General features: G+C 47.8%; 1 protein-coding gene across 5 annotated transcripts in view; it reads right to left on the reverse strand.

Moving 5' to 3' along the window:
* The window catches only part of BDP1 (BDP1 general transcription factor IIIB subunit), a 2,223,165-nt gene that overhangs the window by 1,105,972 nt on the left and 1,101,651 nt on the right, over positions 1–15,542 (reverse strand). For all 5 annotated transcript variants that reach the window (XM_069627521.1, XM_069627519.1, XM_069627520.1 and 2 more), the window contains one exon: positions 2,108–2,304. In XM_069627521.1, coding sequence (XP_069483622.1) covers positions 2,108–2,304 — 197 coding nt within the window. The remainder of the gene's footprint in view (positions 1–2,107; positions 2,305–15,542) is intronic.

The following is a 15,542-nucleotide window of genomic DNA, read 5'->3' on the forward strand; positions in this document are numbered from 1 at the left end:
CGCATACTCCCAGGGCCACACTCCCGCGCACCTCTAAGTTTAAAGGGAAAGGTGTTTTTTTCTGGTGAAAAAGGTTCCGTCTCCCCTCCGTAGGAAGGGAACCCCATGCAGTATAGCAGAAAGGGGACGGGATGTGAGAGTAAAAAGAGCTCAAAATGTATACAGCATTTATAGACTTCACTCAGGCCTTCGATACAGTTAAACGACCAAACCTATGGCACAAACTTTCACAGTGTGGCTGTCCTAATGATGTTCTAGAAGTAATCAAAAGACCTATATTCAAGGCTAAAACAGGGCTGTCCTTTGGCACCTTTAATTTGTTTATATCAGACGTAAAACAAGCCTTTAAAGATATCCGATGTTTCCCTTCAAAAATTGCAGACATCGCGATGGGACGACTATTATATGCCGACGTCGTACTTGCGGATCAGACACAAGTGGGCTTACAAAGGCAACTAGATGCACTACAAAAGTACATAAAAACAAATGGTCTTAATAAATTCCCCCAAAAAAAAGAGCATCACGATCATTGGAGAACCCCCTGGGCGAGGCTGGAAGAGACCTAAGGCATGGTACCTATCTGGGGAGAAAACACCAGTGGTGAAGTCATTCACCTACCTCAGAGTCTTAAAACACAGGTAAATGGGACGCCCCGAGATTGGACTCGCTGAGAAGGAAAGCAAACAGCTTGGCGGGTCAGGGCAGAATACTTAAAGGGATTCTGTGGATTCTCGATAAAACCATTGGTCGCATTATATCGTATGAAGGTCCAGCCAATTTTAACTCACAGAGCAGAAACTTCCTTTTCTTTTCTTTTGATAGCGAGAACTGGACAAAGCTTGAGATTATTTTTTGTAAGAAAGTACTCCGGCTCCCCAAAAGCACACCGATCCAGCCAATCCGCATGGAGCTGAGCCTAACATTGCTAAAGGCCGTAGTGACATGGAAATCCCTTTCCCTTTACAGAAAGTGCATCAAAGAATCTCTGAAAGGAGGTTTTGGGGTACTAAAGAGTGCTCTAGTTAAAAACAACGAAACTACCCTCTCGGAGTGGAAAGTCATCTGCCAAGCGATCCTATTAGACCTGGGGGAATCAGAAAAAACCCTGTTAGAGAACCCTGATAAGGTTAAAAAAATAACTATACATACAAGACTGAATAACAACAATCTCTACAGGAATCAATGAAATTAAACTGTCTACCAAAATATCTTCAGCTTTTTCCAAACTGGTACTATAGAGACCAATTCATGAGATTCCGATTGAATTTACCCCCTACAAGAGAAATATTGAGGCCTCGAACTGGCAACCGCAGAGATGTTTCATGTAGAATGTCAAGGAGAACAATCGAAAGAGTCACTGAAACATCTTGTCTTACTTAGTCCAACGACAAAAGATCTGAGAATGAGGCTACTAGGCGAGGAGATCAGCAAATATAGTTCGAGGAAGAGTGGTGGACAATACTTTTGGGAGGAGACAGAATCCCGATTACTGTGGCATTTATAAAATTGTTAATAGGAATTTTTGAAAGAATTGAAGCTACTAAAGAAAGAATATTTTGCATTGAGAATTCGACTATGCGAATGAGAAGGACTACCAGCAAATAAGGAATTTTTATGATAAAGATAAAAATGCCAAAAGGTTTTTTTGTAATGTATAACCATGTAACGCCAATAAAAAAAATTGTGGAGCCACAGACAGGGAAACCTCTCTTTTAAAAATGTTAAATACTTGTACACTTCCCTGCAATTTTAATAGTAGCCAAATTGCAGGGCTTTGATTAGTGCATTAAGAGTTGCCAACAAATCTAACAAAGTGATTGATTTTATGAAGTACCCTAACATGCAGTATGGATGTAGCTTTAAGGTACTACCTGCTAACTATTTATAATTTGAGAGGCATTAGGAAGGGGCTTGGAGGGTGGGTAGGTCATCTCTCTTACAAACAGTACAGACTACATTAAAAAGATGCGTTTATTCAAGCGACCTGAAGTACTTAATGACTAAACAGAAAATCACACCACCTGTCTGGACACTTAGGTAATTGAGCATTTCTTAGTATTATTTGCATATCTCCACACTTTGAAATGCATTATCGACCAACCCTTACCTCGCATCTAGATCTACATCATGCTCATGGGGGTGAGCAGTTAAGCAATCATCCTTTTGTTTAATACTGTTAGAATCTGGTAACTTCTTCGTGGGATCAAAACTTGTTTGGAGCAAAGGGGCCTTGACGAATAGATCAATTTTTCCATCATCTTGCCCAGCCAGCGGGACAAGGTCAGCCTTACATTCAGCCGAAACCTAAAAGGAATTGTTGGATACGTAGAAATTAAGACCAGACCGATTTAATCAGGCACTTATGTACAATTTGAGAAAAACATGAATTACAGACTGATGCATCATTCTACAAATGTCTTAATTTGGTAACCCACATCACATTCCTGGAAAGAGTTTAACTTAAGTTCAAATAAAGGACAAATACTCCCTATACCTGTTCAGGGCACTACCATATCACTAAATTAAGCCACAGAGATGAACAAATAGTTATCAGTTGTATGCTCCTTTTGAGGAGGGTTTTCTAGGAAACCACTGGTGTTTGGTGCAGAAAAAAGATTGGCTTGGAAAGTGGCACCAAAGGCGTGATCTACCTTTAAAGGGTCTATTTGGTCACAGCTGTGCCAGCACAGGCACCAACATAACCCCAAAAACTGGTCATCTTTCAAGATTTCCCTAGTCTGAGATATATAGTAGTTGAGGGCCCACATTAAGGACTCTCTACTCTGCCTTGACAGGATCAGGCGGAGGAAAAACGGTATTGGCCTATTTGACCTAAAACAATTGACGTAATGACCAATTTGATCAAATTTTGCATGGGTGATCTGGCCTTCGGGGCAAATCGGTTGCATATATTGCAAAATACCAACCCTGGAGAGCAGTGTGTGCTGGGGTGTTCCCCGCTCCCCAAGTTAGATATTTTGCAATTTTGGAGGTGCAGGGGTGTCGCCCCCCCCCCCCCCCCGATTCCCTCAAATTGGTAGTGGGGTACAAAAAAAAAAAACGAAAAAATTAAGGAACAAGTTACTTAAATGTAACTGTTGTTCTCCAGCATGGGTCTGGCATGGATTCACATGCTCATGAATATTCCCTGTCAGGCTGGGAATCCTCAGTAAAGAAAAAAATCAGTTTCAGTTTTGTTTCTGAACTGTCTTTCTACTAATAACCAATCACTGGTCTCTGGGTCATACTGCCCCCAGCCAATGACTGCCATCTACCTAAGCCCCTCCTCTGGAAGCCATCTTCAGATTTGGTAGCACGTAAAGTGGCAGTAGAGAAGTGCCGCAGAGGGGTCAGAGGGAGGGTTCGCATGTGAATCCATGCCAGACCCATGCTGGAGAACATCAGTTACAGGCAAGTAACTTGTTCCTTCTCTAGCATGGGGTCTGGCATGAATACAAGAATACATAGCAGTACACACATGCACAACCACAGGAGGTGGCAAGGCTCAACATTAAGCATTTCAACAACTCAACAGTAAGCATCTCTTACCTCCTCACCAGGCTCACCTTCAAGCCAAAAAACAGGTTGTGCAGCACTGCCTGGCCGACTCTGGACTCCTCCCTGGAATCCTGGTCAACGCAGTAGAATCTCGTGAAGGTGTGTGTCGACCTCCATGTAGCAGCCCTGCAGATGTTCAGCAGGGGGCACACCACACAGGAACGCCGTAGTAGCAGCAATCGCTCTGATCGAATGGGCTCTGGGACGGCCGGGCAACGGGCTGTTTGCCAACCAGTGATCGTGCATGATGCAGCCTGAGAGCCATCTGCAAATGGAAGCCTTGGAGAGGGCCTTCCCTTGGTTCACAGCGCCAAAGTTCACAAACACCTGTGATGTCTTCCGAAAACTCTTCGTTCGGTCCACGTAGAACTTCAGCGCTCTAGCCAAATCCAGCAAGTGCTAAGTCCTCTCAGCCAGCGACAAAGGCGACGGGAAGGAAACGGGTAACACCAAGGGCTCGTTGAGCTGGAAGTCCGACGGCACCGTGGGCACGAAGGAGGGCTGCGTCTTCAGCACTACCCTCGTCTAGTGGAATGTCAGGTATGGAGGTTTACAGGAGCGGTCCTAGATCTCTCCCACTCGTCGTGTGGAGGTGATGGCCACAAACGCTGTTTTCCATGACAAGAATTTCAACAGTGCCGAATGCAGTGGCTCGAATGGAGGGCCCATCAGTCTGGTCAGCACCACGTTGAGCTCCCACCTCGGGGCCTTCACCGGCAGGAACAAGCGGAACAGTCCTTTCATGAACTCCTTCACTAGGCGGTGCGACCTGTTAGGGAGAATTCTCATTAATGGCTAATTTCCCTTACCTAGGGAGTCCCTCAGCAGCTTTGCTGGATTTCTGGAGTTTATTTTTTCCACCTGGTAAGAGTGTGAGCCTTTTTCCCAGTCTTGCAGTGCATTTCTTGTGTATGTTGTACTTTTTGTGCTCACGGGCTATGGAGTGTCACCAACTCCCTAGGCATCATCTTTTTACTTGTGTGTCACACAGCACCTTTAGTGCAGTGACATAGGGATGTCTTTTAGACTTCCCTTGTGAACTCCATTTCTGGGGAGGACTACTGAAACATGTAAAGTCACCATTGGCTTTACTAGTCCTTTTAAAATACAGATCCCGTACAAGCCATCTTACAATGGAGTAATAGAGGGGAATAGCTTTCCCCTGCCCTTTTGTAACTAAAGGGGCACTTTGTGTCCCCCTTCCCCACTCGACACGGCTGGTGGCAGTGGTAACTATCATTTTTACACAGATTCCTGTGTAAGTGTTCTGGCTGTGGTGACAGACTTGAACATAAAACCTGCTACCCCATATCATTTTTATCGTGGGTCCTAGCCATTTCGTGTTGGAAAGGTCTTTCTTGTAGGTTGCTTTTCGCACCAAACCAGGCTTGGTTTCCTTGTTCGCTGTCCTTTGGCAGGCGTCTGGGTGTCTAGGTGGGCTGAATGTGAGGGAGGAGTTTAGTAACCCCCTGCACAGGGTCTCCTTGGAGACCCAAGTCGCACTTTTTGTCAATTGGCTGACGTGGTTGTCCGGGCTGGACAACCCCCCTGCTGTGTGATTGATAGCCAGGCTGTGTGAATAGGGGAGTCTGGCATAAAAGGCAGGACTCTTGGGCTGGAAGTCAGAGTCGCCACTGGAACTACAAGAACCGAAGAGAAGTGGAGAAGAAGACGGCTGCTGCAACTCCTGGATCCCGGTGAAGCCCTGCTGCAGTCCTGAGCCATCTACCCTTCAATGACAGAAGATCCAGTCCCGAGTCTTCTTCCCTTGAGCCTGGTGGGATCAACAAGCTCACCTTCTACAGCCTGAGAATCCTCTTCTGGGTCAAAATCGCTGCACTGAGCTGTAGTGGTCCGGATAGCCATCAGAAGAGCCCTCTCCTGTTTTTAAGGAGCACACCTTTTATTCATAGTTGCTTTGCTGCTGCTGGCCTCATCCCTGGGTAGTGCAGATCACTCCAGACATTGTCCTTGTCCACACGACTGAAGCTCCAGGAACTGAGAGTCTGCAGGAACTACCAGGAACAACTGACATAGCACCAGCTTTCTTCAGCAGAATAAGGTAGTGTGTGTCCATTTGGTCGTTGTCTCCGTCCGACCTTGAGGAATCGGGGTGAACCCTTTTCCTTTCCGAAGGCTTGTCCTTTCTTCCTTCCGTCTTATAACTTTTGCTTCCCTTTGACAATAGCCAGTACTCCTGGCAACTAACTATTCTAAACATGTGATCCTCAACAACAGAGCCCCTGTTCCATTTGACACTGGCGCAGGCCTATTGACTTTTATTTGCCTCTTAGAAAACGTCATCTGATTCTATTGCCTTGACAAAAGTATTGCCTATGATTTTTATCCACTATTCCCTTGTTTTAATTCTATGTGCTAAGTGTGTTTGACTTCGGGTGCATTTCTTCCCGCAGGTACGTTTTATTTTCATAAAACCAAACTGTCAAAAAGTGATCGCGTATTAACCCACAGTAACGTCTTTGTTTCGAAACACTGGTCTGTCAAATCCTAATGTACTTAACTTGAATTGACCTGAACAAGAGGAATTGGTTGTGTGTAGTATATTTAGAGTGTGGTTTTATTTAATAGAAGTGAAGTGTTTTGTGAACAGATGGTTTAAAAATAAGTGTACTTATAGTTTTTAACCAGAAACCTCGAGTCAGTGTTTGCTTGAGTCACAGTAATTGTAGTCCTTTGTGTAATCCCCATTACTGCTCATTTGCTCTTGAGATAAGTCTGGCTGCTCAACAATCGCTACCACTTTACAATGTAGTACAGGCTTGTACCAAAGGTGAAATGGTACCATCACTTGTAGTCTTAATTGTATGTAATGTTCCCTAAGGGTACTAACACGAAAACAGCGACGACCGCCCCAGAATTCTGGTGTAGCAGGAGATAGCCGCCAGATGGATCTTGATGGAGGAATGTGCCAAACCCGCCTTGGCCAGCGATAGCAAGTACAGCAGCACTCGAGGGACATAATCCGTAGAGGGTTGATCTTCTGTGCACGGCACCAGACAGAGAACCTCTTCTATTTATGCCCATAGCACTTGAGAGTCGAGGACGCCCTGGCCTTTGCAAGGACCTCCTTGCAGTCTGCCGGGATATCGTAGCCTCCAAACTCTAGTGCTGCAGGAGCCAGGCCTGCATGTTCAGTGATCCCGGGTTGTGATGCAGGATGGCGCCTCCTTCCCTGGCGAGAAGATCTGCGTCTGTCGGTAGTTTGACTGGGAGGGGGGGACGCTGACAAGTCCAGAAGGTCCGGGAACCATATCTGCCTCGGCCACGCCGGTGCGACGAGGATCATCCTGCACGGAGACCATCTGAGTTGACTGATGAGTTGCAGACGCAACGGCAACAGTGGGAATGCATACAGGAACAGGCCGTACCAGGGGAAGGAGAATGCATCGCCCATGCTCCCCGGCTGGGGAAACCTGCTGGCGAACCTCCAGCACTTGGTGTTCATCTCTGTCGCAAACAGATCTATCTGTGGGTTGCCCCATCGTCGGAATAGCAGATCTGCTTGGTCCTGCCGGAGTTCACACTCGTGGCATGAGCGCAGCTCCCGGCTGAGCGAGTTGGTGATGGTGTTCTTTACTCCTGCCAGGTGGAAGGGTACCAGGAACATTCCCTGGGCACCGGCCCAGTGCCACAGATCCTGCGCTTCCTTGGATAGGGCTGGAGATCTGGTGCCCTCTTGATTCCGGATGTAGAACATTGTGGTGGTGTTGTCGGTGAAGACCCTCACCACCTTGCCCTTGAGGGACGGGAGGAACGACCAGAGGGCCCAGAACACTGCTCGGAGCTCCAGGACATTGATATGTAGAGACCTCTCCTCCGGGAGCCAAAGGTCTCTTGCGTGGAGATCTCCGGTGTGCGCTCCCCATCCTTCCAGGGAGGCGTCCGTCGTCACCGTCGCCTGATGTGTTGGGGTCTGGAAGTCCATACCCGACGCTAGATGCGCGCGCTTGACCCGCCACGGATAGCTTGGCGGAACGTATCGTTGAGGGAGATCTTGTCTTTGAAACTGCCCGCTGCTTGCATCCAACGGGCATTGCGGAACTCCTGCAGTGGTCGCATCCGCAACCTGCAGAGGCGCACAAGGTAGATGCACGATGACATCATGCCAAGTAGGGACTTGATGGACCTCACCCTGGCCATGTCCATGGTCAACAGCCGTTGTACCTTTCCCAGGATGGCCTTCGTCCTTTCCTCCGACGGCAAAGCCAATTGCACCACTGTGTCTAGTCTGGCTCCCAGCAAGTGGGATTTCACAAAGTTGATTGAGAATCCCAGATCCGCGAGCAGTTGGACGGTCTTCGCTGTGTGATCAACGGCGAGTTCCCTTGACTTTGCTCGGATGAGCCAATCGTCCAGGTAGGGATAAACGTGGATCCCCTGCAGGCGCAGTCGCGCCGCCACCAGTGCCAGGCACTTGGTGAAGACCCTGGGCGCCGACTTCAATCCGAAGCGCAGGGCCTTGAACTGGTAGTGTCGCCCTTGGACCACGAATCGTAGGAACTTTCAATGTCCTTTGAGTATGGGGATGTGGAAGTAGGCATCCTCCAAATCCAGCAACAATAGGAAGTCGCCCTCCTCCAGCTGTCCCAGAACGTGCTGAAGGGTGACCATCCGGAATTTCTGGGACTTGATGTACTTGTTTAGACGACGAAGGTCCAGGATGGGTCACCAACCGCCGGTCTTCTTTCGGACGAGGAAGTACCGCGAGTACACTCCGGAGCCTCTTCGGGACAAGTTCTATCGTGCCCTTTTTCAGCATTGCTCGTACCTCGAGGAGTAGCTGTGGCACATGGTCTTCCTTCCTGGCCACAGGTGGTAGATGGCAACACTTTCTTTGGAATTCCAGAGTGTGCCCGTGGGCCAGCGCGTCCAGCACCCAATGGTCGGTGGAGATGGACTGCCACAAGCTGACGAATTTCGCTAGCCAGCCTCCCACTGCGGTGCTTGGGTGGGGGCCCGATGTCGCGGCCGGTTCAATCTTGCTTCGCCGAGGCCTTGGGGCCTTGGCGACAACGTCCTGTGGCCTTGCTGCGGCCTCGATGAACGGGCCGCAAGGCGGTACGACAAGGAACCGCCACCAAATCCCTTGGAGGCACCTTGAGATTTGCCTCCGGAGGTCCAAAAGGGCGGCCGTCGATGCAGAGAACCCAAGGCCCGGGCCGTCTCGGTGTCCGTCTTGATGGCCTGCAGTGACTCGTCCACTGCCTTGCCGAACAGGTTGCTCCCGTCGAAGGGCATGTCTAGTACCCTGGTCTGAATGTCCTGACGGAAGTCTGTGGCCTTGAGCCAACCGCGTCAGAGAAGGCAAATGCTGTTGCCCATCTGTCAAAACCCGGTGTCAGCGATGTCCGTGGCCACCGTGATGGCGTGGTCCGACGCCACCTCGCCTTCCTGTAAGATTTCAAGGGCCCCCGCCCTCTTGTCTGGCAGGAAATCCAGGAGGGGAGCGATCTTGAACCACAGTTGCCTGTCGTAGCGTGCCACGATCGCAAGAGCGTTGGCCGGTTTGATGGTCATCGCTGCCAACGAGATGACTCGTCCCATGACGTCCAGCTTCTTCCCCTCGCCGTCCAGTGGGGAAGTGGAAGTTGATCCCGTCGCCCCTGCAGATTTCTTCTTGGCCGCTGTGGAAACTACCGAATCCGGGGACGGCTGAGCTCTAAGGCACACCGGAGTGGAATCTGGGACCCGGTACTACTTCTCATACCGGTCTCTCTTCGCAGGAGCCATGGACGGGTTCTTGAGCAGCGACAGTCCTTCATCCCAGATGTAATCCAGTAACGGTACTGAGAGGACGGTCTTCCTCTTGGCCGCCTGTCGTTGGTAGAGGAAACCCTCCTTCTGTTCTTCGGGACAAAGCTGGAAGAGCTCTGATGCCCTGGAGATCATGGCGTGGAAGGAGCCAATTTCGTCGGGAGGGGAGGCCCAGGCAGGGGGCGATGGGAGATCCGTCCCGTCGTCACCACCGTAGTCCATCGTCGCCGCCGTCTCCGTTTCCGTCTCATCCCTCGGTGGAGGGAAGGAGGTGAAGGCTAGAAAGGAGGTGGGAAGATGGATTCGCCTCTGCTTGTTCTGCGGGCTTCCCGACAGTCCAGGCGCCGCTGGATCGTCTGCTGGGGGGTAAGGGCAATCTTGTCTTCATCTCCGTACACAGGGTCTGGATAGCCATCAAGATTGCTCCCGAGTTATCCTGTGGCATAGGCATCGGTTGCGACAGCTGGGGAGTGGGTTCTTCCGTCTCCTCCACGGCCCACGACTCCTCGTCGGCTCCACCATTGCCTTCTACGTCCACCTCGTCGGGATCCCTCCCGTAGGACCAGACTTCCACAAACATCTTGTCAAGGATCTTTACGACGCCAGCCAGCTCATCTTCGGAGGTGGTATCTGTGTCCGTTATGGCTACCGTGCCCCCCCCCCCCCTCTTTCTCCTCGCTGGGTTTCACGGGGGTCTTCGATAGGCAGAAAAGATGATTCCCTCAGGGGTGGCAGGGAAACTCTAGGCCCGGCAGTCTCCACTGGGGTAGCCTCCACAGGCTTTGCCAGGGCTGCTACGACTCCTTCGATCGAGGCCTTCGCCGGGTGAATAAGGGGCCTTCGTGACTTTGGGTGCGCCTGAGGCCTTCACCTTCTGGGGAGGGTCGCTGCCTCGCTCCCCCTCGGCTGTCGCCATCGGGATCGACCAGGGCTTCTCCGACTTCCTCTTCACCGAGCCAGAGCATGGGTTCGTGGATGATGGCGTCGGTGACATTGCGCCCTGCCTGGCAGTCAAGGTGCCCAAACCATTGACGCTCCCGGTGCCCGCGGACTCGCTGTGCTTTGCCTTTTATTGGGCCCCCATCGCCGGAGCGCCCTCAAAGGTCTTAGAAGACTGCTCGGATTTCCTCTTCTCACCTGCTGCTGGGCTCTTACCCTCCAGCCAGTTGGTGAGAATCAGAATCCTCCAAGAAGTGAAAACTCGACGAAAATTCGCCCTGGAGGGGCATAGAAAATTCTGAAACTGATTCCCGTTGATCGGAAGTAGAATCGGTGTAGCTTGAGGATCGATTGACCAAAAAAATAAGAGTAAACTCTTCGAAAAAACCCAAAATGCAGTAAAAGCTCGAGAGCTATAGCACGAGGACTCCAAACACTTGAACGTGCGGTAAAAATCTGAAGATGGCTGCCAGAGGAGGGGTTTAGGTAGAGGGCAGTCATTGGCTGGGGGCAGTATGACCCAGAGACCAGTGATTGGTTACTAGTAGAAAGACAGTTCAGAAACTAAACTGAAACTGATTTTTTCTTTACCGAGGATTCCCAGCCTGACGGGGAATATTCATGAGCATGTGAATCCATGCCAGACCCCATGCTAGAGAAGGAGGTTTTTGCGATAAAGGCAACACCACCACCTTTGGCTGAAGTTCTGTATTGCCTAATAATGGTGTACTTGTCTGGGATAGCTAGTGAGATAAGGGGCCCAGATGTAGGCTGGAGCCAAGTCTCCATAATGGCTAAGAAGTCAAGGTCGTTGGCATGTATGAAATCATTAATGTCAAGAACACGGGCTGTTAAAGATCTGGCATTAATAAGACTTTCTTTGATGGTAGGGGCGTTTTCCTCAGTATTCACTTTGGTTGCTTTGGGATTTTTATCTAGGTAGGTCGTTTTACTAGGTGTCTTGTTGGTAGTGCTGGCCTGTTTCTGTCTTATTGGCATAGGGTTAGTAGTGGTTTGATGAGGACTAGTAGTTAATGAGTGACATCCTTTGGCGAATCTATACCCTAGCCTGAGATTTCAGGTGGTTGGACAATGTTGGTTAGGTGTGGGCTTAGAGGCATATAGTTTTATCAATTGGTCAGTCGTTAGTGGTTGGTCATTAAGCCACCTATGTGCAGTCATGTTCTTAGATTTGGTAGCATGTTGGTCAAAATGGGGAAGGAAGGTAGTAGGCTTGATGCTCACCGAACAAGGCAGTTTTGCGGCCATAAACAGGACAAAGCTTGGTTTTGTTGGTGTGGTTTGGGTATTCCATTGCAAGTATTTGGCAGGTCCAGGAACAGTAATGCCATGAGCAGGGGCTGCCATGGTGTGAAGGATATACACCATCAGGCTAATTAGTACGCTAGTAGTAGTTAACCAAAGTTGTTACAAAGTTGTCTGGGATAGAGATGTCAAGGTGGGTAGATGGGCTGTAGGGTTTTGCATCAAAGTAAGTGTATAGAACTCAATCATGCAAAATAGATAAGTCAAAGGAACGGTCCCAGAATACAGTTAAGCAATGAAGAATCATGATAGAGAGCAAAATAGAAAGAAGGGTCCCATAGCGTAATATGCAACATACAGTTTAACAATGCAATGATGACATACAATATGATCCCCTTCTAATATGAAAAGGCTTCAGCCTAGTCTTAGGAGTCTTTTCTACTCCAGCGAGAAGTATTATAACAACTAATGCTGAAAGGGGTCGGGCAACACAGTTGAATGCCAACCCTAAATGAACTACTATGCAAGAGTTCTCCAGGTTTGGCTAACAGAAACATTCATCAACCTATCCTTTCAAAGTCCATCCCTATTCTAGAAAACAAAACATACACAGGACGCTTTCCTGACATGTCCCCATTTGAGGTTATGTCTTCTGCAGGATCTCTGCTCAACACAGATCAGTTAGGCCTTGCTTCTTTCTTTAGCACATCAACCGTCCTAGGTCTTTCCAAGAGTACAGGTTCTCTCTGGCTTTTCTTAGTTTAGCACCACCACTAGTTTCCGGAGTCATCACCATGCCCTTGGATTCAGTCAACAAAACACTTGGCAGGCATGGGCATTTCCCATCCTCATTCAGAGACCTTTTCAAGCAGACGTCAGTTTCATCCTACTGCCTGGGGTAGTTCTCCTCAGGTTTTGCTTAAGGAAGACCCTCACCCTTATGCCTTCCCCTCTGGTACCATGTTTGGAGGATGGACCTATCCCTAGGACCTCTATTCAAGGAATCACTAACATTGATGTGGCAGGGCCACTAGCATCCCCTTGCCAGAGTAACTGTTCTACAGTAACCTCCATGTGGAAAGAGTGAGCGATAGAAAGCACGCCTACTTCCTTCTCCCATTTCCCACCCTTCTTTGGCGTTTCCCACCTTCTTTGTTATTGCTACACAATAGCAATAAAAAAATACTTGAGTGCTGAGTGAATGACTGCGTCAGCTGGACTCTGAGTGCACAGTGTGTGTCATTTTCACTGGAAAGGAGGAACTGCTGTTTTAAAACCCCTTGACATTAGTGGAGCGAGCAGAGTGCCGAGTGTTTGGTTTTCGGGACTCGCCCAGTGGATTACGGCTTGTGGTGTGCTATTTGCCGTGTGAAGGGGGACTTAAATTGATACGAGTTGTCACAAAGCTCTAAAACTGTAAGCGAGAGAATGTTGTTTTGTGATCGATATCTTTAATTAGAATTTTAATGCTGGCGAAAAGCATGTTAGAGGATACGGTCATAAGTAAGCGTAATAAGGCTGTGCAGACTAAAAATGGTGCATCGATCACAGCACAGAGCCAAATAAAATTACAAAGGTTTTTAGCCCCGCGCCCCCAGTGGATAAAAAGGGGGATGAAGATAATATAGACGGCACAGAGTTAGAGGTGGTGGTGCATCCAGAGTCACTTTTGATTGATAATGAGCAATCACGCCTAAAACTATCTTCAACATTGGCAGCTGTAAAAGAAAAGGACCAACATAATCAGGACTTGATCCTGCAATAAGATTCATATGTCGAGGGAGTGAATGACCAGGCTCAAAGATTATCAATCTCACCTTGTCCAACTGTGCTCTAAAATGAAATGGCTACCAGTGTACAGCAATGTCCCACTACAGGGGAAGAGCAAGGGGGAATGTCAACATCAGAAGTCCTTGTGCAATCTAATGTGGATAACGAACCCACACATTTTGCACTGAAGGTATTGTTAAAACAATGCAATCTCCTGGTGAATGAAGTAACAAAACACTCTTTAATGCTGAAGCAGATCGTTGCTGTGATTGGGGATTTGAAAAGGTGTAATGACGAGAGCGATGAGAGGGCAAGTCGGAATAAGGAGCTGCAAGATAAAAAGGGAAGGGGAGTCTGGAGTGTGGCCATGGAATAATGCCACTGAGGATGGGCCCATGGGATCCAGAACAGTGGATCAACAGAAGGACACAAGCTGTTCATTAGCGATTTTGCGCAAAGAGTAGGAGAGCGAAGAAACACTATGGTATAGGTCGTAAATAACAATCAAAGTTCGCCCAGTCTAAGGGTGGTAGAGGAGGTAATTAATTTAGACACTCGGAATATTACTATACCTACACGAAAGGCTAAAAAGAAAGCGATACGTCGTGCCCGGAGATTAACAACTAAAGTAGGAAATTTGACCTTGTTAAGGATTTCAATCAGGCGACACACACCTTGGTCTCAGCCTAGGATTTAGCGCTCAATTGATATGCCTTTCTCTTTATTTTATGCAAATTCAATTTGAGATGGTACAGCACTCGAATCACACACCCTTTTTCAAATACCCTGGGTCACAATGGACCATGAACCAGGCCGGTTGGTAAAAATGCAATATTTATTTATTTATTTTAAAAATTCAAAAGAAATCATGCAATTTTTAATTTGGGGTAGCAATCGCCAATGGGGTGATAATCAAAATGAAAATGGAATCAAGACACTTGGTTACCCTTCTCCTAGAACATATACACAGAACAATTGAATAGGAGCACTTTTTAATTTAGGAAATATAGCACCCAAGTTAGGATTTCCCCCTGCAATGTTCCCTCAACTCACAGATAATTGAATTGTGAGTGGATAGAAAGAAGCACCAGGTAATCAGGAATAAGAGGCAGAAGACAGAACAAAAAAACGACTTTAAACCCTTAGCAAAGAAACACTCAAATTTTACAAATAATGTGTGGTTAAATTATAATATACTTATGTTTTATCACAATAGCATGTATGTTATATCACTGGCAATCACAAGGCAATGGATCAGCAAAAAGGCAGACAATTTGAAAATGAGTGGAAAGTTTAGAGCATGCTGCAACCAAATGACGTGTGGGAAAACTTGCAATTTTCTCAATTCCCGCTTTAAATTACCCAAGCGGTTTTTAATAAAAACGGGTGAAATACTCTGATTCAGAGTGGGGGATAGATGCATATCACAGGGACAATATAGAGGTTGAAATAGGTCTCTAGCTATGAAACTGGATGAGATATGCAAGATATAAAAAGGGTTGATTTGAGTAAAAATTAAGCTGTGAAATAGGAAAGGAAATCAGTTGTGACGAGAAAGGTTTAGTTTAAACTAGAGTATTCAGACTAGACCACCAAAGATGGACACAGTAAGATCAAAGGTTGATACATGAGTTCAACCCTGTCATCCCAGCGCCCAACCCTAGCGGAAGCCAGTCAGATCACTCGAAATATGAGTAATGGTTTAGGATTACAAAAGACAAAATTGAAAAGAGATAGCACTAGCACTTAAAAATTAAGGACATGATTCGGGGATAAGTCTAACAGTTTCAACAATGTTACATGGGGAAAAAATAGGATTGCTTAGGTAGTGGGATAGAGAACAAGGCAAGACAAGGTAAGCTATGTATTTCTATGGGGTAGGGATTATACTCACAGTCCACTTGAGTTTTGGGCTTTTTGGACAGTCAACATGGTCTGGTCACCACACGGCTGGCGTGCCTGGCAAAAGGCAGCTGGGCATGGTCTGGTCACCGGGTAGTGAACAGCTGGCCAATTCGGGTCACTGGATGGCAAAGGTACCGCTGGATGCAGTTAGTGGGCAAGCAGTTAGTGGGCAGCAAGCCAGGCTGGTTCATGATGCTTCCCAAAACAATACCAAAGCTTTCCCCTTTGCTTATTTGGGATTTTAGTGGGATTTCAGAATTGAGGCATTGCTGGGATAGGATCAGCAATGCTCAGGCCTTGTAGTTGGGATCAGCAAGATGGATGGAGCA

This window comes from Ambystoma mexicanum, chromosome 6p, assembly GCF_040938575.1.
Source record: "Ambystoma mexicanum isolate Mex_15411 chromosome 6p, UKY_AmexF1_1, whole genome shotgun sequence".
NCBI lineage: Eukaryota > Metazoa > Chordata > Amphibia > Caudata > Ambystomatidae > Ambystoma > Ambystoma mexicanum.